This window comes from Buteo buteo, chromosome 13 (assembly GCF_964188355.1).
Source record: "Buteo buteo chromosome 13, bButBut1.hap1.1, whole genome shotgun sequence".
NCBI lineage: Eukaryota > Metazoa > Chordata > Aves > Accipitriformes > Accipitridae > Buteo > Buteo buteo.
The window spans coordinates 37,192,120-37,218,795 of record NC_134183.1 but is presented as its reverse complement, the minus strand read 5'-3'; the positions used below and the strand labels follow the sequence as shown (position 1 = coordinate 37,218,795).

General features: G+C 56.5%; 1 protein-coding gene across 1 annotated transcript in view; it reads left to right on the top strand.

Annotated features, from left to right (window-relative positions):
• Positions 1-805: 805 nt before the first annotated feature.
• CCDC33 (coiled-coil domain containing 33) overlaps positions 806-26,676 on the top strand; it is a 29,246-nt gene continuing 3,375 nt past the window's right edge. Inside the window, exons 1-12 of the mRNA XM_075043989.1 lie at positions 806-871; positions 3,660-3,780; positions 5,528-5,637; positions 6,415-6,516; positions 6,712-6,803; positions 6,949-7,069; positions 11,034-11,163; positions 11,272-11,393; positions 11,683-11,754; positions 16,549-16,674; positions 25,809-25,915; positions 26,234-26,369. Coding sequence (XP_074900090.1) covers positions 806-871; positions 3,660-3,780; positions 5,528-5,637; positions 6,415-6,516; positions 6,712-6,803; positions 6,949-7,069; positions 11,034-11,163; positions 11,272-11,393; positions 11,683-11,754; positions 16,549-16,674; positions 25,809-25,915; positions 26,234-26,369 — 1,305 coding nt within the window. The remainder of the gene's footprint in view (positions 872-3,659; positions 3,781-5,527; positions 5,638-6,414; positions 6,517-6,711; positions 6,804-6,948; positions 7,070-11,033; positions 11,164-11,271; positions 11,394-11,682; positions 11,755-16,548; positions 16,675-25,808; positions 25,916-26,233; positions 26,370-26,676) is intronic.

Below are 26,676 nucleotides of genomic sequence, written 5' to 3'. Positions count from 1 at the left end.
AATCTCAGGAGATTTAAACATCAATATCCTAAATGATAGCACGAGGGTGGCGTGTGATTGTTGCATCTCTCTTTACATTCTGGTGCCGCTCCATCACCGCATTGCCATGGTAACGGGGGAGTGATGGAAGGGAGGGGAGGGTGGTATTAGGGATGCAGGACACATGAGGGGCCTTTTAGTAACCATAGTGAGGGAGCCAAGGCAGAAGGGAATCAGTTATTGTTTTTCAGGGCACTGGCTTTTAAAGGAGAGTAGCATGTTGCAGTTAAAAGGTGGGTTTTTACGGACGGGAAGGAGAAGCAGTCGGTGGATATGCTGGTAGGGACCTGACGGCAGCCAATCCCCCCAAAGCAGCTGGGTACCACCGGCGGAGCCAGCCCGAGCTCAAACTGCCGGCACCCCGAGCATCACCCCCAAAATCAGGAGTGGGATGGGAGGAGGGGAGAAATACCACTTGCACCAGCCCTTTGTGGCTGTGCCTAGTTGCTCGTGCCTGGAGTCAGCATCCCGTGGCGCTCCATAGTTGTGTGCATCGCTTCCAGCTCTCGGTGCAGAGGATCGGGGAGGGAAAGGCTTAGCCGAGTGAATCTGAAAGACCTCGAGCAGCAGGAGAGCCCGCACAAGCATCCTGATGGGCTTTGGTTCATCTCTGCCCTGGAGAGGACAGGGCTCTTCCTCCGGGGATGCTCCAGGGACCTGGCAGCAGCTTGGCATTGCTCCTCATCCTCCAAATGCTGAGCAAATCCCCCCTCCCTGCTTTCAGGGGCACCCGTGGGTTTGCTCTGCATTTTCCTTTCATTCCCTCATGTGCACAGATAAATTGCTCCTGGACCGGCGTGATGCAGGGATGACCTTGGCGCGCTGGAGCCAGGTGTGTTTGCAATTAATGGCACAAAGCGCCTGGCTCTGGCCGGCTTCTCCTCTCCATTGAGTACCGCGGGCGAGTGCAAGTACCTCCTCGCTTCTTCCTTTCTGCTTTTCAGCGCCAAGAGAAGAAACTCAAGGTCGCTGTTGAATGCACCGTCTGCTCCCAGCCTGGGGGATGGGGGCTCCGATGTCCCCCTGCCTGCAGGTCTGCCTGCGCAGGCAGCGGTCCTGGTTGTGGTGTGGGTGGGATGCTCCACCTGGGAAGGGGTTAAGGTGTGCCTGCAAGCAAAGCCTTTTGGCTCTGCAGCGTGCCCCAAAATAAACCAGGGGCTCAGCTGATAACCCCAGAGCAAGGCGGGAGAAGGGGGGAGTGGGACCAAGAGGGGTCTTTGGGGGTCCCCTCCTCGCCCCAGCATGTGGCTTAGCTCATGGTGGGATGAAGATGGACCATCCCAGGGTTAGAGAGTCAGGAGCAACGTAAAAATTGGGTTTCTCAAAGGAGAGGGGGAATTATAATTCTTCCTTTCTCGTTCTGAATCTTTTCAGAAATTGCTTACACCTCTGTGATTTATTTATCTGTATTTATTTACCCAAACTGCACCTGAGCCCCCCAAGCTCAGCACCGAGCGCAGTGGGGCTGTGTGGTGGCGGGCAGCGTTGCCTTCCCCAGGGCCGGATCCTGCAACCGCCGCATAAGTAACACCCTGAATATCAGTCCTGTGAACCGTGGCCGTGCTGCATGGGATTTTTCTTCCCCGAGAACGATGCGCCTGCACCACCGCGTTGCCTCTGCAGGGATGTCAGTCCTGAGCAATAACTCACCCTGTAGAGATAATAACTTATAATGCCAGCTAAATAAATATTTACAGGGGCCGGGCACAGCCCTGCTAAGCCCTTTGCTGGGCACCTGGGTGTCACACGCAGCAGGATGGCTGCGTGATGCTGTCCCCAAGCACCATAGCCAAGATGTTGATGTATAATAACTCCCTGGGGGTGGCTGTCTTTATCTTTTATCTTTATCTTTTATCACAGCGGTGGGTGGCTGGTGCATCCCCGTAGCATGGCAGAGTGCAGTGCCTGCCCTGGAGCAGGCAGGGAGGGATGCAGAGCATCAGAGGAGCATTTCTTGGTCCATTCCAGTCGTGTCCTGCCCCAAGGCATGCAATTCCCATGGGCAGCTGTCTGCAGCCCCTGCTCACCAGAGACCCCACGCCAGCCCATCTGGGGCTGATTGGGGTGAGGAGGAGACATCAAACCATCTCACTTTCCACTGTTCCTGCTGCCCCCGGCCTATTCATTTGATTTTGAAGCACATCCCCATGTGTTGTACTGTGGTGGGTTGTTTCCCGCCCCCTCCCCTCCCTTCCCCACTTCACAGCTCTTTTTGAATGCTCTCTCATCCTTAGGCAAGGCTATAATGAAGGGGGCCCAGAGCAGCCGGTTCTCACCCTCCTCCTCCCACCCCCCCAGCCCAGGTCTGGCTTCATTCGGACTCTGAGCACGTTGCTGGTAGAGCAATCCCCCACAGAGCTCATTACTGGAGAGCCAATTTTCTTCCAGCCCCTCCACAACGGTGCCAGCCCGATGCTAATTCCCACCTGCCAGAGCTGGCCAGCCTGGCTCCATCCCTGCGGGATGCAGGTGGGCTTCTCTGGTGGGGAAGGGGACACGCGGGAGATGGGAGAGGAGCACGGGACATGGTGTGCAGCTTGGCTGAGGGTCCATTAGACCGGTGTCTTCAGCAGTGAGAGGGGATGGAGGTCTTGCGAGCATAGAGCATTCTTCCATCCAGCTGGGATGAACCTGCTTGGTCCCACCACTACCTGGAGCTCACCTTATAGTTGGAAGGACCTTTGTCATCTCCTTTCCCCCAGAGCCGGGGTCTCCAGCTCTTAGGGGGTGGCAAAGTGCCACCGTTTGCTCTCAGTCACTGCAGTGTTCTGGTAACCTCTCCCTAAGAGCTGCTCTGGCTCTGCTCCAGCAAGAGCTTTTCTGGAGGAGCCAGCACCGGACAGTTTATCATCTTAATATCCAGAGCAACCCGTTGACAGGGCTAGGGCATCTGTGTCACATTGGTCTGATGCCACGTCACCGTCCCCCTTCACCCCACCATCGGGATGGAGAGGACTTGAGGTCACCACGTCACCAGGCAATGGGACTCCGCCGCGGTCTTAGGACTCCCAGGATATCACCAAGTGTCTCAAGAAGACTGTCTAAAAGATCTGCCAGCCCCCCTAATTGGGGGGGGGGCACTATTATCATTAGCCAAGCTCGTGACTAATTGATGATCAATTGAAAAAAGTGGCAGGAACAACCCCAAAACAGCTCTGATGACGATGGCCCTGCACCAGCACGGATGAAGAATTACCCAGGGCCCATAGCTGCTAACGCCACTGTAATTATTGCTCAGCCTTGTTATGTGCTGACTTTAATGATGGCAGTCGTTAACATTCAATCTTCTCTCTCCTTTTCCCAGCAGCCTCCTCCCTGTCCCTTCATCAATACAGCCAGATAATTAGCCTCCGGGGTCTGAAACAGCCTTTTGGATAAAAGGGGCTGCAAACCCCATCACTGGGGGCTTGATAGGATCCGGCAGCCGGGAGTAAAACCGGCCCTGGACCCCCCAGCACAGCGGAGATTTGCTAAGGATGGTAGGAGGGTGGGCTGGCCGCTGTTAGCTGCACCGAGCGGGGACAGTGCTCATCCCTCTCCCAGGCCCAGCTCCCTGCTGACACATTGCCCTTCCTCACCCAGTAACCAGTCTGTTTTGCCTTCCTTTTCCTCCCAGTAAGACCGGCAGAGGGGATGAGCAGAAGGCAGAGGCGACCTGTGCATCCTTGGTGCCCACCCACGCGCCCACCTGGGAGGAGGAGGTGACGGTGGAAATGGATGCTGAAGATGCGGGCTGGGCAGGTGAGAGCGTTGGGAGGACTGTGGGGACAGGGATGCTGGGGACTGGGACATGGGTCTCACCTTATCCAAGGGTTAATTTGGGGATATTAGGGAGCCCGTGCTCCAAAGCACCCCAAGCAGCACCCAGGCAGAGGGTGGCCATGATGGGGACGAGCGATGCCCTGAGCCCTCGGTGGCTGTGGTGGCTTCAAGGTAGGACCAGGAGGGACATGTCCCCAGATATAGTGCTGTAGGATGGGGCAAGTGACGGTGCTGAGCTACGGGCGTCCTCCAAAGCATCCCATTGGAATCAGCATCAGGGGGGAGCACCCCAAATCTTTCCCTGCTGCTGTCCTGGCCCCGACACCTTGTATTGGTTGGACCCACATCGCGATGCTGTTACTCCCCATGCAGGGCTGCAGAGTCTGTAACTGTAATAAAAGTCATGGCATTAGGGGCCGGGATTTGATTTTAATCAGCCCCTTGCAAAACAAACTGTGGGAGCCAATCTTCACATCGTGTTTAATCCCATTAGGTCCTGACCTAAATGAAGTTGAGGAGCTTTTGATGTACTTCGGACCTGCCCCGTGTGGTACCGGGAGAGATGCGGGGAGACCTGATGGGACCTCCGGCCCCACTCCTCTGCCTCCCAGCATCCCCTAGATGTTCAGAGATGTTTATCCCCCAGATGTTCAGACTGGAGGTGTCATTTCCAGGTGCAGCTCGCACCTTTTTTTGCCCAGAAATATGGTTTCCATCCTTTTCTTGCCCAGAAACGTGGTTTCCATCAGCGGGGCTGCCGAGCGTGATCTATCATCTGTGATGACTAGCAGAAAAGCCACTTGTCTCTCTCGCTCGACCCCAGAACATTTTCCCTGGTGCTCTTTCCACAAGGGGCTGGGAGAAAAAGAAAATCTCTGTATAAATTGAGCACTTGCTGAAAAGCACGAGCCCAGGAAAAAGGTGGTCCATGTACTTGCCTGGTCCATCGTCTTCATTTTGGGGCCATGCACAACCTGTGGCATTGCCAGGTTGGCCAAGCAGGAGTTAAGGCGGGTGCCTCAGTGCAGTCATTAAGCTGGGGGAAGGGAAGCCCAAGTCTTGATGGCAGCATAAAGAGAGGGCGGTTTTCCCTTCCATCAGCTCCTTTTTTTTTTTTCAATAAAAGGCTCCTGCTCGGGCTTGTCAACTAAATTGCAGCTTTGCTTTAAATTAAGGGAAGAGGTGGGGGTGATGCTGCCATGCTGGGGGACAGACGGGGACCGGGCACCCCTGAAAGGGCAGATGCCATGGTGGCAAGTGTCTGCAAAACCCACCTGTGGGCTGTGGGCTGACCCCGGGGCAAGGAGGGCTCAGGGCAGGATGGCACCCTGGCAGCTGAGCGGGGTGGGCTGGAGCCAGGGAAGCGGATTAGATAGATCAGCAGGAAATCCTGGCTTCTTAGATGGGAATCTGAGCTGTATTGGTGCCGGTTGCTCACCAGCTTCACTTTCTTGGGGATGCCTGGGACATGCTCTCAATGGCTCCTTGGGATGCACGTGTGTGTGTTTGTGCATGCATATAAACCCAGAACAGGCATAAATCCTGTCCCTGTCCACCCCGCCACAACCTGCGAGGGGAAGGGACTGCTGGAAACAAATCAATCCCCCCATCACCTCTGTCCCTTCTTCACCCAGACCTTGCCCCAAACCTCTCCCCAGCACTTCACCCTTCCCCAAACCCCACGGCCAGCCCCACTCATCCTGATAGCCGACTCTCTCCCTTGCAGCCCTGACTCTTACCGTGGCAGACAAAGCCACCAAGGAGGCGTTGGGGACCTTCCAGCTGCCAGTGCGGCACCTCCAGCCCTTCCAGCCCCACCATTGCAGGCTGGTGCTGGTAGGTACAGCTCCTGCCCCTCCTTCCCACTGCTTATTCCTGCTTGTAACTCTGATTTTCACCCCAGCTGGAGTTGGGGGTTGCAGGCTAAGGCACCCTTGTGTAACAGTGTAATCCCAGTGGGAAACCTGAATTTGGCAAGTTGGGGAAGGTGCTCAAAGAGGCTTGTGAGCAAAGAGCTGCCCAGGCTTCCCACGAGGTGGGAACAAGGCAGGCGTTGTACTGGGCTTTTTAAACCTCCGGTGGGAAAACGTGGAGGAAAAGCAATGGGATAGCAAGCTGGGAAGTGCTTTTGCCCTCAGCATCCTGGGGAAGGAGATGCAGGGCTGGGCCATACATCAGAGTGTTTGTTAAACAGGGGCCACGGTACATTAATTAATGCAGGCAGGTTCTCAGCCCCAGAGAGAAGCCGCTGCCCAAGACCCTCGGTGAGGATTTCTCTGTCTCAACATGTTAACAGTCCCGGGGACTTGGCTGATAGGTCCCTGTACAGCTGAGACCTGGCAAACTCACTCAATACTTCCCCCAAATCAGCCTCCCCTACACTATGGCTGGCAGAAATGAGTTTCCTCTTCCCTGCACAAAGATCAGGAGCGATTAAATATTTAAATGCAGAAGGATTTATTATATTGATCTTTTCCGGGAAGGCTCCGGGGGACAGTGAGCTTTAATTATCAGTTAGTGCTTTATTGTCGGTGATGGGCTGTCTGCGTGCCCAGCACCCGCATTTGGTGGCCTTGACCATTCCTCCTCCTGCGGTTTTCTCTCCGCAAACAGCCGAGGACGCGGGACGCCGCCGGGACGGTCCTGCACGTCACCCTCATCCGCAAAAGGAGCTTTATCCCTCGCTGTGCTGGATTGAGCTATGTGGCCTTGGAGGTGAGAGGTGGCCCTGGGGACAGGAGGTGGCAGGAGGGGTTTGCGGGGTCTGGGATGGACCAGAGCAACTCGACTCGGGGAGGATGCTGCTGCACGTTGTCCCCTGCTCTGCCAGCTGTTGATGCTGAATTAAGGCAGATTTTTTTCCCCCCACATTTGCTGACCCCCTTACCATGGACCCCCCCTACCTCCCAGGTGCTGCTGCGGGGGCTGTCGGCCCCCCTGGCCGCCCCCCCCGGGGCCCTCGTCGCCGTGGCTAGAGTTGTGACCAATGTTCAGGAGTACAAGTGAGTGATGGCCACAGGGGCCTGCTGGTGACGTGGGTGAGAGGTGCTGGGCTTGGGACAACCTGAGCATCCCATGGTGCTCGGCTTGGCGGGAGTGGATTTGGCCCCACACATGCTGACTTTCCTCTTTTCCATCACTTCTCAGGCATCGCATGGAGAAGCACCCCACCTCCTGTCCCAGCATCAGCCCCACGACCATCACATTCCCAGACCCTCCGGCAGCAGCCTTCTGCATCGCCCCAGTTGCCAACCACGGCCGCCCACAGGTATGAGGCCGAGCGCATCCGCAGAGATGAACGGTTCTGGCAGCATCCATCCCACTTGAGCATCCCTCCTTTGGCTGGGGAGCTGAGCACCCCACACAGGGAAAAGCTTTAGGGGCAAAGCGATGCTTTGAGCATCAAAGACACAGTCCTCGTGTTCGCCTCGCCCTGCCTGTGGAAACCCACAGGCAGCTCCTCGTTCATGCCTTTGTCCTTCGTTTTTCCCCCTGCTCTGCTCACGCCTCCGGCTTGAGTGCCGCCTCTCGAAGGCAGAGACCTTCTCCTCCCCAGTCCTCAAGTACCATGGGGAGAGCTAGCAACGCACATCTTCAAAATAGCTGTTGCCAGGGAAACATATGCTTTCGGCACGCGGCATCATCATCGAGCAGGAGGAGGGCCCCGCTTTTGTTCCCGAGCCCTGCCAAAAATTGGTGGAGAGGGAGAGGCAGGGGACTGGAAGGACACAGGGGCAGGGAGGAGGTGTAATGGGGCAGCCGAGCCAGAAGCTGACGCCCCTCAAAACCAGAGCTGCTCCATCCCTTTGCCTCTGAAAAGTGCCAGCCAAAAGTGTGTCGAGGGCAGATGTCCAGCTGCCCCCAAAAGACAGATCCAGCTGGTCCCGAACGCCAGTGGAGCACATGTTTCTCCGTCTCGGTCCTTGTCCCCCGTGTGTTGAATTTTGATCGCCTCGGAGCGAAACGCCCTGTATCAACACGTTCGGGGAGCCCATAAATAAAATATTACTTAGAGGAGGCCGGCCAAATGCCAAATCGCCCACGAGGCGGTGAATTATCATAAAAATTGCTAGTGCGTTTCATTCATTACAATAATTGTTGTTCTATTGCTCCCCCTCCGCCTCCCTGGGTTGTTCTTTGCAGGTGAGCGGCAGGGGGAGTTTGGGGGACCCTTTGCTTTAGGTCTGCACCAGCTTTGGGCCCCCCTGGAACCAGCACCCCCAGCTCCACCATGGCAATGGGTTCGGGGTACAGGCCGCCCACGCCGGCTCCAGAGCAGATTTTAGGAAATTAATCCCTGTGCACTTGCCCCTACGTTATCCTCCCCCCTCCATCTCTTTGCTCCAGGATGCAGCACCCCGAGGCTGCGGTTTCTCAGCCAGAGCAGGGATATTCCTCTCCTCTAACTGCAGCCAAAATGCATTGCCTTTGGATTTATATAGATAAATCCACATGCAAACCCCCAGAAAGTTGGTGGTACCCAGGCGAGCCCAAGCCAAGCCGCACAGCCCCGGCACAGGCGGCAGTGCCAGCGCGGAGCCGTGGGAGCCCAACGCAGGAGGACGAGTGATTAAACCCGGCCATCTGGCCTGCGTGCTTGCTGCTGCCTCCTTCTCCTCCTCCTCCTCCTCCCCTCCGTGCCCACATGGCTCTGTCTGTCTTTGCACATCGCTGAGGATGCTTTCCCGGGGGATGCATGGACAGGTTGCCCCGGGGGGCTGTGTAACCCCCATCCGCTCTCTCCCCCCATGTCCTGCCTCAGTTTCCCCACCTGCAGGACGTGGTTCCTTCCCAGAGAGGATGAACTCCTAATGCCCAGGAGGAAAGGTTAGAGAAAGGCTGGGAGGAGGAGGAGGGAGCATTGCTGCTCCGGTTCTAGAGGTTAATGGCTTTCCCCGAGCAAACTCCCGGGCAGGCTAATCGGATTCAATAATTCTGCCAGCCCAGCGTGTCCTCTCGCCTGTCTGTTCCCATCAGCATCTGCAGACAATGGCGCTTGGGTTCACCTTCAGCAGGACACCCCTCTTACTTAGGGGGGTTTTGGGTTCCTGGGTGGTTAACCCTTCCCTGCCTGGCCGGGGTTCCTGGACACCTGGTCTTCCTGGCCAGGAGTTAGCCGAGACCTGCACAGAGCCACCTGCAAGAGTGTTGCATGCTGTCCTTGGGTGCTCTTCTCTGGCCAACAGCCCCTTTCTCACCAAAAGGGACGGCTTTGGACATGCTGGTGGCAATAGCAAATCCATGGGGTGGATGGGCACTGGGCTGTGCCTCCTACAGAAAGCCACACTGCGTCCGTCCTCCCAGCACCAAGCTCAAGCCTTCGTGATGGTGGTCCCCTCTAAGATAAATCTCCTCTGGGGCTCTTTCCCTTGAGGACCCTCCAGCTTAACCCACTATCTGGAGCTTCTCACTTTCTTCTGGGGTCTGCACCCTCCAGACAGGCAGCCGTGAGGACTGAGAGATGGCCCCATCCCTTGGGAAGGCAGGAGAGATCCTGTGGGCTTGGCCCCCTCTGCCTCTACTCATGCCAATGATGCTGCCTTTGAACCAGCCTTTGTGCAGGAGACAGGCTGGGGTAGCCAAGGAGGATGAAGGCGTCTCCTTCCTCCTCCTCTTCCCCATCCTCTTTGTTGCGTTTCTCCAGGTGGCTCTGGGCAGAGGCGGTTGTTGTGCCAAGACGTCTGCCCAGATCAGTGCATCAGCTCTGACGCCCCGGCACAGAGCATCCATCTGTCCCGCCGAGCCGGTGGGAGACAGCCCGGTCCTTGGCCAGCACTCCTGTCCACCCCCCCCCACCCCAGTCCCCCAAATCGGGGGGGGGGGGAAACGGGGAACGTCATCTCCCATCCCTGTCACGGTGAGAGGAGCCATGTGGGCTCGGGACCTCCGACAATTGGGGTCAAATTAACAATATGCTCCCACATTTGACTTTTCCCTTCCCTGCTGAGTCTAAAACGGCACCACCTCGCAGTGTCTTGTACAGGTCGATGCCAAGAAAAGTAACTGGAGGCGGCGCTCGGTGTTTTTTAGGAGATTTTTCCCCCCACAACTGGGCTTTCTGAGGCTGATGAAACAGCCTGGTGGGCTGGGATGCAGGCTGGGAAAGGAGAGGAGCGACTCGAACGTGCTTAGCCGGATCCGGCTGCTGGGAGCTGCCCCAGTCCATGTGGGTTTTTCCTAAGGACTTACAAGCACAGACTGGGCTCCCTGCAGTCAAAGCAAGCTGCATCCCAGCTAAAAATCCCAGCTGATTCTAGGGAGCCCCTGACAAATTCCCATCTGAGAGAGCCAAGCCCGGTGCTGAGCCAGCACTAACAGCGCTGCCCGATGCGGCCCATCAGGGAGGTGTTTTCGGGCTCTGAAGCATCCCAGCCTCGTGCTCCCCTTGCTACCAGCCCCCAGGGCTGGGTAATGCACCACTGCGGGTCTCCGAGCTGCGTAATGTCCATTAGCATCCCCAAATGTGAGCAGAGGGAGACCCCCCCCATCCTTCTCCTCCTCCCACCCTCCCCGACAAAGCAGAAATGTGCTGATGCAGAAAAGCCGATCGGCATCTCGTCCCTGCTGAGCATTGCTGGCCGAGGGGATAGAGTAACAGCATTAAAAAGGAGCCGCTTGTCAATAATTTCTTGGCGCTGGGCGGCCAGTGTTAAGGCTGACCTTTGGAGAGCTGGCGGGGCTCTCCAAAGGCGAAGAGGAGCAGCTGCTGGCGGGGATGGACCGATGCCATTTCCAACGACAGCTCGTGGCTCTGGGGATAAACACGTTGCCCGCTGTTTGATATCTATTGGGCGACCCAGGCATCAGGCTTGGGAAAGGGTTTTGCAGGCTTTCGGGGTCCGTATATCGTCGCAAAACCCTTTCCCAAGCCTGAGTGCCAGGTTGCCCAACAGATATCAAAAGGCTCATCCTCGAGTCAGCGCTCATCCTCCAGGCTCTTCCCATCATGTTTTTAAGCATGGAGTAGTTGGTCCATGGGCTGTTTTCCTCCTCCGGTTCTGCGAGGAGGAAGATGCTGGCAGGGATTAGCTGGAGAGAAGCAGCCAAGCTCGAAGACCCAGTGAAAACCAGTTCAAGCAACTGGGATTTGGGATTGCTTTTTGAGCCAGGGATGGGATGCAGCTGCACAGGTTGTGCTTTACCTCCATCTCTCCTCTCCCTCCTATCTATCTGCTTATTTATCTCTAGAGACAGAAGGTATCTGAAGGATAATTTTCCTGTTGTCTCCTAAGATGTCCCGACCAGCCGGGCCCCCAGAGCAGCCAACCTGGGACACCTCCTTCCTCTTCCAAGGCCGAGACGTGGCCACCCTCTTCTCCGAAGACACCGCCCTGGCGATCGAATATTATCCGTACAAAACCAGTGAGTCCGGGAACACCACTGAGGATGCTCTCCCTCATCCCCGGGTTTGGCTGGGGGCAGGTCCTGGGTTGCCATGACCCCAGCCAGCTGCTCTTGCCCCTTCCCCAGTGTGGGATGCTCCAGGCACCCTCATTCCTGTGGGATACTCAGTGCTGCCCCTCACCAGCCGTGTTTTCCGAGAGCTGGTGGCACGGAGCGGCGAGATGCGTGTGGATGGCCTCGCCGTGCAGGTGAGCCGGGGGCTGCGGGGTGATGCTGGGCGATGCTGGGCAGGGTGGCACAGTGATGGTACCTGTAGGGGATGGTACCTATAGCTGCTGGCACGGTGGGAGGGCTCTCCACATCTGGGTGGGCAGCCTGTCACAGACCTCCCAAGCATCCCACGGGAAGCCAGAGTCCCTGCTCCGAACTGCAGCCCCGGATGCCTGGATGGCATCTGGGTGATGCCAAAGCCACCGAGAGCCCTGGTAGATAACCCAGAGGCCAGCACAGGCTGTGACCCTTCCTCTGCCTCCCCAGGGCACGGACCTCAAAACCACATCTGGGGCCATTCCGACCGTGGGGCTCTGCCTGCAGCTCCTTCAATCGGAGGTGAGACGCTGGGGTGGTGAACCCCGAGGCACAGAGGGATGGGGACTGGGACAGGGCAGGAGATGGCTCTTTAGAGCTCCTACCCTCTCTCCAAACCTCTCAGGCGGGGATGAGCTGGGCTGGATCTGGGTTTTATCCCTTGTGCCTGTTGGCTCAGGGCTCTGGATTGACCCACTGGGCAGCTGGAAAAAGCAGCGTTGTTCTTGCCCTCGTGCACCCATTGCTTTCCCAGGGCTTTTGGCATGTGCTCGTATTCCCGGGAAATCCCGGCTGGAGGCAGGGGAGCAGGCAGGGACACAGACAGGGTATTTGGGAAAGGCGGTTCACTGTCTCCATGTGGAGAAGGGCCAGGCTGGTTAACCACAGTGACAAACGTCCAGCTGTCTTCATCCCTCAGCTTTCATGGTCCCCAGGGATGTCACAGCAGGGAGGGAATTTGGCTGTGTTTCCTGGGGGAGGGTGCAACCCTGCTAGCCTTTGGCTCCAGGACCGGCCCTTGGGCAGGTTAGGATGCAGCCATGAGCCCGATCGATCTAATTACTGCAGCCGCCAGCCTCTGCTCCCATCTGCAAAAAAAAAAAAAAAAATCCTATCCATAAAGTGAATTTGGGATGGGTCTGGATGCTGCACTGGCGACTGCATCCCCCCTGTCCCCAGGGGAGCCGTGGCAGGTCGGGGCCGGCTGGTGGGGGCCTTTGCAGTGATTGCCCAGGGGGGTCAGCGAAAAGGGGTCTGCGTGTGATGAATTATTCACATGGGTGTCACTAAGTGCAGAATTAATCCTTTTGCTTCCAGCTGGCTGCTGCACTAAATTATCACTCGCAGTCATGCGGGAAAATGCTGCGGAATTCATTTAGCTGATTATTGTTTTGATCTGGGAGCCGTAATTTTTTTTCTCCTCTTCCCCAACCTCTCCCTTTCCCCACCTCCAGCCCTGCCTTCCTTAATATATGTAAGAGCTGGGAGCGGAAACAAAAAACAGGAGAGCCACAGCCGGCCTTGGGCTCCGCATCTGGATAATTCATCCAGCGGCAGCCCGGGCAGACGGATTTGGAGTGATGCAAATCGATGAACGAGCTGCTACCGAGCAGGGTGAGGGCTGGTTCGGCTCCTCCTGGCTTTGCTGAGGCCCTTGTTTCTTGCCTGGAGGTCAGGATTTTCTGAGGAAGATGCCCCAGCCAGCTGGCTGTGATCCCCAGCACCCTGAAACCGCAGCCCAGTGAGCAAGGGAGATGTTGCTGCGGTTTCAGGGGCAGAACCTCTCCTCTCTGCCTTCGGGCAGCTCCAGGCTTCAAGGGATGCTTGAAGGCTGGATTTCCAAGTCCTCAGCTCCTGGATTGTCCTGAGCTCAGCTTTGGGACAGCAAGAAGGGGCCAAACAGGGACCAAGAGGCAAAGACAGTCAATACAGGACCTAAATGGACCTGGCAAGGAATTGGGGCAGCCTTCATACCAGGTTTGTCCTTGGGGTGCGAGGAACCCCAGCATCCCTGCCCCGTTCTCCCTCACCCCCCAGCTCTCCCCAGCCAGATGGCAAAAGAGAACAGACTCACCGAGCTCACCTCGTTTCTTTTCTTATTCTTTTTTATTTGAATGTAGAGAGCTGAAAATGCATAACCTAGATTGGCTGGGCTTTTTATAACAAACAACAGCTAAATAAACCCTGGGCCATCTGTACTCTCGGGCGCACTCGGAGCCAGGCGTAAATCCCGGCTGCTCTGTGGCCTCTGCAGGGATTTCACCGACTCCTACCAGGGGTCTGGATACTGCTGAGCTTGGCTTTGGATGCTCACATTGACCCTCCATGCTGGGAAAATGTCCTCAGCACCACGGTTTTCTAGGAATAAAGGGCTCCCCATAAATAGGACTCATCCCCCAGTATTTCTGCAGGGTCTCAAACCCCTGCTACATTTGTAATAGCCATGAGGAAATGGTTTGGAGCAGCTGCTTTATTAAAAGCCAAGAGCCCTGACACCAGGGATGAGCAAACAGGAGTCGTGTTATCCCAGGGCGAGGGCAGCGCTCGGTTGCAGCCCCCCTGCCCTGGCTCCCAGTAAAGGCACCGCGACCCCCGGGTTTGCCCCCACCCAGCCCGGTATCCCCCTGCGCTCTCTCTTTGGAGCCCAAAGGAGAACAAAAGACTTTGATCATCTCAGGGAGACAAAGAAATCAAAGACTTCAGCAAAACGGTGGCGTTTTAGCAAATTAACGGCTGTCGCTGAAAAAACTGTTGCAGGGGGAAAACCTGCAGCTGACTTCATCCACCTCTGTGCTGGCTTGTGGCTCAAGGCAGGGCTCATCTTTTGCCTTCATTCTTCTTTTTCCACACCAAATTTGGTGTCTTGCCCAGGAAAGATGAGTCTGGCTGTGCAGTAGCCAGTGGCAAATCCATGTGCAGGGTCCCTGGTGTGCCCAGGGGATGCTGCGCCCCATCCAAGGGCTGGAAAATGCACACCAGAGGCATCTTTATTCCTAAGGGATTTATTAATTGCCCCTGTTTATTAAACAGTCCTGTTTTACACTTCGTTTTGGCATGACCTCACCTCGCTCAGCCCACGAATTCAGCACTTGGGACCTTCAGGGTCACCCCAAGCCTCTGCCACACACTTTGCTGAGCACCCTTGGTCACGTCACCCAAGATGGGGTCTGGGGACATGCCAACACGTGGTGACAGCCTCTGAAAAAAAAAGGAAAAGCTAGTGCTGTTTTTTTCCAGGCAAGAAAAAAAAAATCAACAGGCTGGCTATATCATTGCTTAAACAGCCTTAATTTATGTAATTGCTGCCATTTAAAACCAGAAGCAGATCGGTGCCTGGTGTAAATTGTCACAGTGCCGGGGTGTAAATTGTCACCATGCCAGCCTGGCGATCAAAGCCCTTTTGGGCTGGCAAAAAAACGGGTTTACAATTGGTCGTGGAGTGGGGAATCGCCATGTGTTTCCCATTATTTCAGCCTGTCTGGCCAGGTTTGTCCTCCACGAGCACCGAAATTGGGTTTTTATCCCCAAACCACGTTGCAGGGGATGCAGAAGCCGATGAAAGGCTTGTTTTGGGGAAGGATCACCCTTCCCTGCTGAGCGTATTCTTTTGGTGAGCCGGCACACCCTCAGAGGGCTTTCGGCACAGCCGAACTGCTGGCAGCCAAGCTCCTGCTTGCCAGCTCTTGATTGACACCTGCCAATCAAACACATCACCCATTCCTCTCATTACATGACGAATTACAAGAGGCGTTATGGCATCGCTGCTGGCCAGGAGCATCGTTAGCCGGGGAGAACCAAGCCAGCGAGAAACCAAAAAAAAAAAAAAAAAGGCAGGGAATGTCTTTGTTAAGCAGAATTTGTTGGGTTTCCACCCGCCAGTCCCCACGGAGCGTTCAGGGCAGCGCTAATTGAATTAAGAGCACGTGCGCTCCGGCGAGCAGCTCTCCGATGGGCGATAGCGGCGGGGCCGGTCTGGCCATCGCACCGGTTTGGCGGGCAGCAGCTGTACGCCGGCCTCGGTAATTGCAGGCAGAGCCTAAACTGTTGCATTTTGCATGATGCTGTTCCCCAGGGAGGGGGGAGAGTGGCGGGGTGGGGGGCATCTTCACCCCGGCTTTGATGCTGGAGGAGCTCGGTTGAGGTCGGGGCCGGCGGCGTAATGAAACGCGGCGGCACGGGGGACGATGATGCTGATGGTGTTAATGAGGCAGCGATGGGGAAGGACACGGGGACGCCTCCGGACACCTCTTCGTCGTCCGTCCCCCCGCTGCAGAGGCGGGAGGGGGAGGATGCTCGCTGCCCTCGTTAGCCGCACTAACGAGGCGAGGCCGGGTGCAGGCACGGAGTAATACCCAGCGAGGGCCACTTCGCTGCTGCCCATGCCCGTAGCCAATTTGGAGAGGCTGCCCAGGCTGATTGCTCAGCCGACGAAGCGAAGGGGCGGGGGGGGGGGGGGAGGCGAGGATTTGCTGGGTCACGGTCGCCGGCTCTGGGGTGGTGAAATAGGTGGGTGCCGGGGTGCCATGGCTTGATGCAGGGATCCCAGTGGCAGGGCAGGTCCCCATCACCTAAACCTGCCCCGATACTGGGAGCTGGCTTGGCCAAGCCAGGGCAATGGTCCCTGCCCGTGACCTTGCCGTCGCAGGCGGCAGCGAGGAGCGCGTGGACTCCATCGTTTATTCCATTAGATCTGACTTCCCCCTCTAACCGGATTAGAGGGGAGTCTATAAAAGCCAGGCTGGTGGGAGGAAAGCGGGGCACGCAGAGCCGGGCGCGGGAAATGAGGGACAGGGAAATCACATTATTCCTGCCGGCAGCGTCTGGCAGGGGATCTGGCAGGGCTGCCGGTGTGCCGGAGGTGCATTACCCAGCAGGCACCAAAGCCAGGGGCAGCACCAGGCGGCAAAGTGGCTTTTAGCATCCCTTTGTGCCCACAGGACCTGGATACCCACCTCCTGCCTGCCCAGGGAAGGGGAGAGATGGGCTGAGCTGGGCACAGACCTGCTATTTCCACCAACACAGGTTTCAGTGCGAAGGACTGACTCCGACTCTGACTCCTCCTCACCTTGTCGGTCCACTGCCGTTCACCCCGGGGATCCCCCTCCCTGCCCAAAGCTCCCCTTGCACCTTGCAAAGATGAGACGAGTGTGGCCAACCCACGGCTCTTTCCCATCCCACCCGTCCCGGTGGCATATCAGGGACGTGGATGGTGGGACAGGGGACACGCGGCGGGGACAGCCCAGTCCGGGTCCCCCCTCCTTGCCCCTGTCACCACATCCATCCATCCTCCAGACCGTTGCCTCTCTCCCTCTCCAGAGACCGGCGGCGTTCCTGACCCCGTCGGGCAGCGATGCCCTCCCCAGCCCGGCCCCCGCCGACGCCAGCACGTTCGAGAGGGGTGAAGAGCTGCGGGCAGCCCCCATGCGCCCATTTTCTTGCCAGGTAAGAACCCCTGAGAGCAGCCAGCGATGCCATGCCAGCACCCTGCCCGCTTGCATCGCCCTGCCAGCCCCCACGAAGGCACGCACCCTGCCTCCGTAACAGTAAAAAACTGGCATAAATCCCAAATTTTAATCTCTCTTCCGATGTATGCATTGCCAGGAGCAGTGGGTTTTATCCATAGCCTGGTTGTATGAATAATTTCTTGTGTTGCGCCCACGGAGGAGCCTTTCCATGGGTGCCGGCATCCCTGGTCACCAGCTGTTTTGGGGTGGCACAGGGGCTGGATGGGGGACAGTGTCCCATCACCTTGATGGGGGCAGCGCTCATCAGAGCAGCCTGGATGCACCAGCTTCGATCTAATTGCTCAATCCCAAATCCATTTAGCAAATTCTCTCCTATTACTGCTGCATTATGTTGGAGACCCCAGGCACCTCCAGCTCATACCTTTCGGCTCCAGGAAAAAAAAAAAAAAGGCAGCTGTTCTCCTCCTCCAGTCCTTTGTACTGATAAATGGAGCCCTTGGATGAATGCAAACCCAGCCCTTGTGGTCCTAATATCTTCCTGTACTTTAAGCCATCTGGCTTTAAAAATAACAGGTCGTTAAACCCCAATTCTGCTTATTAAATAGCTGGGAGGGAAGGAGTGGAGGGGCCCTGCACTGCCCAAAAGCCCAATTATTTCCCCGTCAGCGGCTGCCCAAACCCCACCTTCAACCCAATCCCTCTCCCCGCGATTCAGGCTGCAAAGCGGGAAGAAAATTAGCAATAAAATAACAACCATAAAAATACAGAAAAGCTATTTTTTTTCCTCCAGCTGTTTTAATTCCTCCAATCCACTGAGCTTTATTACTTCCCTTTCCGTGGCTGCAGTGGCTGCTTTATGCCCAGCCTAATAGAAACCCGTAATGGGGCGTGCGGAGGCGGGTACCACAGCACAGCATAAATGCGATGAGGCTGAAAAGTCCAAATTTGATAGAGTGAATTGCCCCAGGGCTCCAGAGAAGTCCCAACACCCTTCAGACCTGCACAGGATCCAGCCCTGGCATCACTACACGGTCTGTGCAATGTGTTTTCACCCACAGCTTCGCTCTTTGCTTGCGCCGATGCCCCGAGCGGTCTCAAATCCAGCGCTCTGTATCCTCACAAGAGCATCCCTGCATCACTAAAGTGAGGGAGGGTGAGAAGTGGTCTCAAGGATGCTTCCAGCATCCAATTTTAAAGCCTGAGCTGGGCGATGGGAGCCCAGAAAGGGTTTGCACAAGCCCTGGGCACCCCTGCCCTGCCTGAGCATCTTCTCTTTTTGTGGCTAAAAATGCTAGAAAGCGTTGCTGGTAGGATTATTATTTACCACCCCCACCCCACCCCAACCTTTGACAGTCGTTTTCTTTCTTTTGCTTTTTTCTTCCCCCTAAAGTGCAAATTATTTTCACTCCGCTTGCATTGCATTGCTTGGAAAGCCCATCTCCTGACAGCCCCAGGAATCAAGGCTGACACCCTACTAATGGAGCGTGTGTGCGGGAGGGAGTAGGGACACGACAGCCCCCCGGCAGTGGGGTCTTGGGGGGAGCACTCGGCTGATCACAGCCCTGTCACTTCTTCCCACTCCGCTCCGGCTGATCAAACCCGGATCCCATCCCTACCCTGCGGCTTTGGAGGTCCTGCTCCGGATCTGCTCGTTAATGCCTTCATTAAAAAGTGAGGGGGGCGAGGCAAACAAAGCAATGAGGAATATTATCAGAGATGGGGTAATCCTTCCCTGCCCTGGTCCCACGGAGCCAGAAAAGCCCCCGTGCAGGTTTGTGACACCCTCCCCCCCTCGGGCTTACCAAGGTTTGAGGCTGATTTCTGCTGGACAAGCTTTCTAACCTTAGGCTGAGGTTTATGCTGGATTCAGCCTAACCATGTTTTCCTACTCTTCTGCCCTCTCGCTGAATAGATTTGCGCCTCTGTTACCAGTCGATGAATAATTTACAAGCAGCACTTAACGATTAGGGGGGCGTTTTCTCCAACCTCTTCAAACATTTGCTTCCTCTTCAAGCCTCTCTTTCCCCATTCCCACCAGCTGTATTTCCCTGACCTGTCCATGTCGGGGGTTTTACAAGCCAAAGGGCCTCTTGGAGGGCTAGCAGAAGTAAATGTCTTTCCCCCCCCCACCTTTGCTGGCATTTTGTTCCCAGCACTGCACATGTGCCATCACCTCCATCACATAAGATGATAGCCCAGGTGTAAGGACTGTCCCCCAAAACCACACTGTGATGGGGTAGACCAGGCAGCAGTGGTGGGGACAGGACTTCTTGCTTGCCAGCAGCATAGGGGCCTCTTTGCTGGACCCATTTCCAGCTGCTGGGTGGCATCTGAGGAAGACGGGACCTCCTGTGCCCACTGAGTGGGGTCTTCTGCTTCGGCGAGCTGGGAGGGGACCCCCGACATGGTATGACACTGCTGAGCCCAGCAGCTCCTCGGAGCTGGTGCCTGCAAAGGCGTCCCGCTGGCAAGGGAAGGGGGGGGATGCGAAGGATGAGGGTGCTGCGAGGGAAAAGGATGGTGCATGGGGAGAGGGTGCTGCAAGGGGTGAGGATGCTGTAAAGCTTGAAGGTGCCACGAAGGCCAAAGGATGGTGCAAGGGAAAAGGGTGCTGCAAGGGGAGAGGGGATGCAAAGGATGAGGATACTGCAAGGGAAAAGGAGGGTGCAAGGGGAGAGGGAGCTGCAAGGGGTGAAGATGCTGCAAGGGCTGAGGGTGCTGCAGGGGGAGAGGGTGCTGTGAGAGGAGAGGGGGATGCAGAGGATGAGGGTGCTGCAAAGAGAAAGGGTGCTGCAAGGGGTGAAGATGCTACAAGGGGACAAGGGTGCTGTAAAGGGAGAGGGTGTTGTAAGGGGTGAGGGTGCTGTGAGGGGAGAAGGTGCTGTGAGGAGAGAGGGGGATGCGAAGGATGAGGGTGCTGTGAGGGGAGAAAGTGCTGTGAGGGGAGAAGGTGCTGTGAGGGGAGAAGGTGCTGTGAGGGGAGAGGGGGATGCGAAGGATGAGGGTGCTGCAAGAGGCGAGGGTGCTGCAAGGGGAGAAGGTGCTGCAAGGGACAAGGGTGCTGTAAAGGGAGAGGGTGCTGCAAGGGGAGAGGGGGATGCAAAGGATGAAGATGCTGCGAGGGAAAGGGGTGCTGCGAGGGGAGAGGCTGCTGCAGTTGGTGAAGATGCTGCAGCTGGTGAAGATGCTGCAGTTGGTGAAGATGCTGCAAGGGGTGAAGATGCTGCAAGAGGGTGAAGACGCTGCAGGGGCCGAGGGTGCTGCGAGGGGAGAGGGTGCTGCAATTCGTGAAGGTGCTGCAAGGGGTGAAGCTGCTGCAGGAGCCGAGGAGGCTGCGGCCCCGCTCTCCCGGTGCTGCCGGGCGGCCCCGTGTGCGGCTGCAGCCCCATCTAGCGCCAGCCCCGCCGCCCTGCCGAGCCCCCAACCCACGCTCCGGGGCCGGGCTCGTCCCGTGTCCCCCCCCTCGGGGGGGTTGTCTTACCTCCCCAGGGTAGCTGCTCCTCTCCCCGGGGCCGGGAGAGGCCGGGCTGCAGGCAAGAGCCGTTGCAAGGTTGGGATGAGGATGCCCCGCTCTGCCCTGGCAGAGCTCAGTTAGGTTTGCCGGGGAGCTGGACACCCACGGGTGTCCGAGCACCCACAGGCACGAGGCTCAGTGCCTGCCAGGCTGGGTGGGTGGGTTTTTTCCAGCACTCCCATTATGCAGGATTAAGCCAATTAATAAAAGAGGCCCATAAATCAGCTAACGCGACCCCAGATGATATCGATGCCCGTTTTACTTCTCAAGTAGATTAAGGATGCAGCAATTTGCTTCCCCTTTTACTTAATTAGCTTTTCACCCCAGTGATGATGAACCTGGTGCACGAAGGTGCCATGCTGAGGGGGGGTGCCCCAGTATCAACCCTGTGTGATGGGGTGACCCACATCCAGCAGTCACAAGGCAGGGGAGAGGCTCTTGATGGAATTTAGAGTATGGCAAAAGCCTCCCAGCCACCCCAAATCTGGTTGCAACAGCCCTGGTCCCTGCTTCCAGCCCGCCTGGCCTGGGGGAGAGTAAAAGCAGCTGGAAATGCTGTTTTCTTGGGGGCGAGATGGGGCAAGGTGGGATGGCAAGGAGGGGGACAGAGGGATGGCTTTTGCAGGGCAGTGGAGGGTGCTGGAGGGGCAGGGACCCAACAGTGGAGGGCCGGGGGAGACTGGGAATGGGCTGGGGGGTTTGCAAATGGTCTGCATGCCACAGCTACGTTGCATGAGGGGGTTTTTGGTGCTCCAGGCTCAGAGCATGGGAGGGAAACTTGTCAGGCTTGGTGGGCTTTGCATGTGCTTCTCCTGCTTGGGTCTGGGTGGCTGTGGCTGTGGCTGCGGGGGGTACAGACCAGGGATGCCAGCAGTGAGCCAGAGCAGGGGAAAAAGAGAAAACTGCCTCCAAAATACCATTTTGTGTGTGTTTGGGGGTGCATGCGTTGGCATGTGCTTGCCCTTTGGTGTATCCTGTTCCAAACTGGGCCCAGCGGCACGACTCAACCCTCAGTGAACGTAGCATAGAAGGGCTCATTTATTCTCGTTTAGCGACTTCTCATCCTTTCCCGGTGCTAATTAATAAAGGGTGGGGCCCGATGGCCAGGGGCAGATGCTCAGGGTGGTGGGTGGTCAGGGCAGCGGGTGCTGCACGGCTCTGGGTGCTCTCAGCACTGTCGCTTGGGGTACTGATGGATTTATGCCGGCTGCTGAAATGCAAGGGGCGTTTTATCAGCAAACAGGCTCCATACATAAGCAAACATGAAAATGGATGGCCACGGCGCCAGCAATAAACCGCCTGCCAGGCCAAGGACAAATCACGGCAGCGCTTGTCACCAGGGGTGATGGGGTTGCTTGGGGTTTATCCCTCTGCAGCCACTTATTTTTCAAAGCTAAGGGATGCAAATGCTTTGAGGGCACTTAAAAAGTGTGGGGCTAGGGGAGGGTATTTAACTCGGGTCCCATGCTCAGATTTTAAAAGGTATGCTTGGAAAACAGACACTTCAGTAAGCTGCCAAGTCTCCCACTGGTACTGGGGGGGTTGTGATATTTCTCCACTTTTTCACATCCCCAGCTGCTTGAAGCATGTTTATCTTAAAACACAGATGCAGATGTTTTCCTAGAAGGAAAAAAACTGCAAAGACCCAGTGGGAATGCAGGGTATCAGTCATAACCTGTTTCGCTCACTTTTTGGTCTCAGGAGGGGACTTTTTTAGGTCTGGCCCCAGTTTGTGGTCAGGGTGAGCAGCAGCACTGGGGCATGCTCTGACCCATGCTGGGACTAGAAACCCATCCTGGGAGGCTCTGCTGACCTCCCCTTCCCCCTGGTCACCATGAGCAGCAGGACACCACCTAGGGACATCACCTGGGGACATCGCTCCAGCTGTCCCCATCCCTCCCAAAAGCAGCCCTGTGCAGCAGGATGGGAGAAAAATTGTTTTTCAGGAGCCAGGAGCTGACTCAGCCAGAGTTTGCTCTCAAAAGTCATCCTACCTCCTCCTAGCCACTGATTTTCTTTTCTTTTTTTTCTTTTTTTTTCTTTTTTCTTTTTCTTTTTCTTTGAGCAAAATAAACCAGCAGCGACTCGCAGAGGAATCACAGTCCCTGCTGGTGGCACGACTGCTTTCTTGAGCCTTATCTTGAAGAAGCAGGCAGGCGGGTGGGAGCCCAAGGAGCAGTCATCTCTACACGGAGCGTCTTGCCTCCCCGAGTTACCCAGTGTAATCCAGAGGCTTTTATTTCCTTGTACAACATGATATCAGCAGCCGGCAGCTGGGCCTGGAGCCGGATAGCGATGGTAATCGCCCGCCCTAAAATCATCATCCTCGTTAGGAAGGGAGCAGTAGATGTGGTGTCTCTATTAAATCGAACTCGGCTCAGATTAAGCGCTTTTCAATGCAATCCAATTAACTCTTAAATTGAATTGTAATGCTTTGGCTAATATACCCCCCCCCAGCACAGCTCCCGCCCTAGTCCTGATGTATGGGAAGGGAGTTCAGCCTGGGTTTAATCAGTTAAAAACCCGCTTATTTGCTGCCTTTCACTGGCTGCTACATCCTACAAAGGTGTGTGGGGAGCGGCCAGGCTAAAAATCTCCATATTTCCCTTGGGGGACCTGCAATTCCCCCAGGGGTTGGGGTTCCCCAGGGAAACACTTTGGTTTTGGAAGTAGAGGGGAAAAAAAAAAAACACCAAACATTTGCCCCACCAACACGTCTGCCCAGATGTTGTCCTGAGGATGGGTTTGGGTATTTGACAATCCCCCTCCCTCCGCCCCATCAGGTACCCGTGTCCCAAGGGGATGGGTAAGGTCGATGAGGGCATCAGGCAAAGCAAACGGAGGCGTCACTATCTCCTGATGGTTTCGTGAGCTTTTGTTACAGAAAAGAGGGAAAAATGGGATTTTTCTTCCCTCTGATCTTCTTAAGCCGCTGCGGCAATATTTTTCTCAGATATGTAAATCTGAGCTTATCCCATCTTCATAACAATTAAGGAATTGGGCTTAATACTCATCCAGGGACATGTTATTCATTGAGCTGGAGGGAGATTGTGTTAGAGAAGAGGCTGGTGCACTGCCAGGGGCTCAAATGCCTCCATGCTCACAAGTGAAACAAGTTGGCCCATCCTCAGCCTCTCTCTGGGGTGCATTGCTGTCCCCTCCCCGCCAGGGACAGGATCAGGCCATGCTATGCGGATGCAGAATCCTCTGGTACACCCTGTTTTCAGCCACTTTTGGACCTTCCTGCCTCCCGTGGAAGTTTATTTCTAGCCCCCCTGCCTCTCTTTGCTCCGTGCTGCTCCGTCTAGAGATGAATTGATTCCAGCAGTCGAAGCTAATCGATACATCAAAGCATCTCGAAGCAATTTGTTAAGTAAATAAAAAAAAAAATTTGGCCTAAGCAAATACAGGAAGGAGGGGGGGTGGCTCATCAGGGCGGATGAAAGGCTCTAAATGCAGAGGAAGCTTCAGAAGCTTGGAAATGATGGGGGGGGGGGGAATAAATAAAAAATAAATAGCAAGTGCCAGGAGTTTCAAAGCTTCCATCATTTCAGACGTGGATTCCCAGCCTTTCATCCCAGACCCCTGCAGGAAGGAGAGACACACTATCTCCAGGTGGATTTGAGATAGGTGGTATAGGGGAAAATATGTTCAAATACCCTTAACTCTGCCCCCATCCCCGGAGGCAGCACTGGGGTGATGCTGCCTGCCAGGAACGGTTGCTCAGGCAGAAGTATGGGATGGTGGGTGTCCGAGCAGCATTGGGCTGGGACTAAAGGCTGGGGATGCTTTTCCAGCCTCTGCAGGTATTGTCTGAACCTAGAAAAGCCGTGGTTGAACCCAGCACCTTCCAGCGCAGGCAGGGAAAGCAGCTACCCAGCCCGGGCGAGCCAAGTGCAGTCCCGTGCATTATTGATGGAGCAGATAATTGCACGCTTCCCACCGGCTCTTTGATTAAAAATTGATGGCACAGGACAAGGTAGTGAGGGACTCCATCGACTTACACCGGCCTCTTTGTTTCTTAACAAACACTGAAGGGGAGGTGGATGCGGGATGCCGCAGCGGGTGGGAGGCACGAGAGCCCCTGTGGGTACCCTGAAAGGGGGGGTTGGGACTGGGGGACCTGTTGGGGCAGAGCATCCCTTCCCTTAAAATGCTATAAATTCAATCTCGGGATGAAAGTGGGGTTTGATCAGTGAATTATTCAGCAAATTATTCTCTGCTTGGGATCGGGCCAAACCCCAAAGCAGAGCTGAAGGCCGATGCCGCCCGGCATCTCCAAGGCGTGGGTCCTCAGAAGTTAATTGAGCGTTTGAAACATCAGAGGAGCGTGCTGAGAGGGGAGAGCATTTCCATGCCCGCATCCGAGGCAGGGAAATGAGGTGCTGTCACCTCCAGAGCCAGCTGGGCATGCTGGGACCTGGCAGTGGCTGCCACCGAGTCACCTCCTCGGGGCTGCACTGCTGGGAGCAGGAGATAAGGCAACGGCAGCCGAAACGGCGATGGGGATGGGGATGAGGATGGGGAGGAAGGGCTGGGGGCAGCGAGGGGCTGGTGTCTCAAAGGGAGCACTTGCAGGCAGCGCTTGCTGCCCCGATGGCTTTGGAAGCGGCAATGGGACGTGCAGGGGTTGAAGGGATGCTAAAGGGGAAGAGATGCAGGTGCCTGGGGCAGAGTGGGCAGAGCCAGCTACCTGCAGCTGGAATGCACCCGTCTGGGTGCAGGCGGGTGATTTTAGGTGCTGAGCTGCTGCAGGGAGGAGTTGCTAAGAGAAGGGTTGTGTTGTAGCAACGGCCACCGGCACGCCAGGCTGCTGGGAGCCCCCGCGCCACCTAAATCCCTTTGCCAGCAGAAAGGGCCAGGGAAAAACAGCTTTCCCTCATGCTACAACCTCCCAACATCGCCGTAAGTCCACCGGCCGGCAGCTCGGGTGGCGGCGCAGGGACGGGATATTTGCTCGGGGGTGGTGGAGCCGTTGAGGACTTTGTTTGGGGCGGGTAGAGCCTGGCAACCCACCGGCGAGCCGGGCTGGCTGCCGGGAGCGGGGTGCCGGGGGGATCAGAGCACCCAAGGAGCGGGAATGATGCTGTACTACAGACCCTTGTCCTCCACCGTGAGTGCCAGGTTGCGGTGGGTGGGGATGAAGACATCATCCTGTTGCTGGTGTCACCAACAGGACACCCAGAGGTCCCTGTTACAGGACGGCACCTGGTTGGTCTTGCTTTTGGTCATAGCCAAATTTCTTCCGAAGGCTGCACACCTCAATGGTCCAGCAATGAGATGATGCTCAAAGCCAGGCATTTCTAAACGTCCCCATCCTTGGGAGAAGGTCTTCCAGCCCGGTGGCCACACCACGTTGTATCCGAGCCCCAAAGGGGGATGCTTGAAGCATCACAGCCAGCAATGCCAGAGCTTTTGGGGGCAGGGCTGGATCCTGACCCCAAAGCAACGATGGCAAAGGTGTTTTGCTCCAGGTGAAAGCCAGAAGACCAGCTCTCAGCTGTGGGGAAGGGGCTGAGGGAGCTTGCTGCTCTTCTCAGAGGGCTTTCCCTAGCCTGCTCCTCATCCTTGCCCTCCACTCTGACATCTCCCGTCAGCTCCACCGAGACAATGTGTCCCTCCCAGCAGCCGATGCCGTGGCCAGCATCCTGCCTGGAAAGCAGCTGTTCCCGCACGGGACAGGAGCACCATCGGAAGAGCAGAGGTAGGGGGGGGCCACGCCAGTTTTGCTTTCTCTTGGCTCCTTCTTCTCATCCTCTTTGGAGTGGTTTCCTCCATTCTCCCCATGTTTTCCCCAGTGGCTTCTCCTCCTGCCCCATCACTGCCGATCTTCCTCCTCGTCTCCTCCAGGCTCCCGCCCTTCCTGCATCCCCATCCCCACTGGCACTTGCCTTGCCCCCCTGCACCCCAAACAGGCTCCTGTCTCCTACGGAGGGTTCCCCAGCCAAGGCTTTGCTGGTGTTTCACTCTGGCGGGAGCAGCTGGCCAAGGGTGTCCCACCTCCCCGGTCTCTGCTCTGCAGATCCCAAGAGATCATCAGGGACAAGCAGGAGCCGGTGAGTGCCGAGGAGACGGGAGGAGCTGGGGGCACTGGGGGGGACAGCGGTGTCCCCAGAGCGGGTCCTGGCTCCCATGGGGACCGAAGCTCTACGCTGCCGGTGAGTGAAGGTCTGGGGGGGGGGGGGGGGATCAGCCCTTGAGTTCAGCTGGACCAGGCTTTATCTTGGGGGTAAACTGAGTCCTGGATGAAACAGCTCTTAGGCAGATGGGGAGGAAGGAGCCAAAGCTCTCGCTGCACCTGCCCCCCTATCCCCCCCCTCCTCAAGGCCGAGTGATGCTGTTGCACCCCCTCCCCGCACCCCGGCCCCCGCCGTGGGCCGCTGGCCAAGGCCATCCCCAAGGCTGGGAGCGGGGGGCCAGGGGAGCTGGAGGCACGCGGCTCCCTCCGGCCAAGGTCCCGGCTGC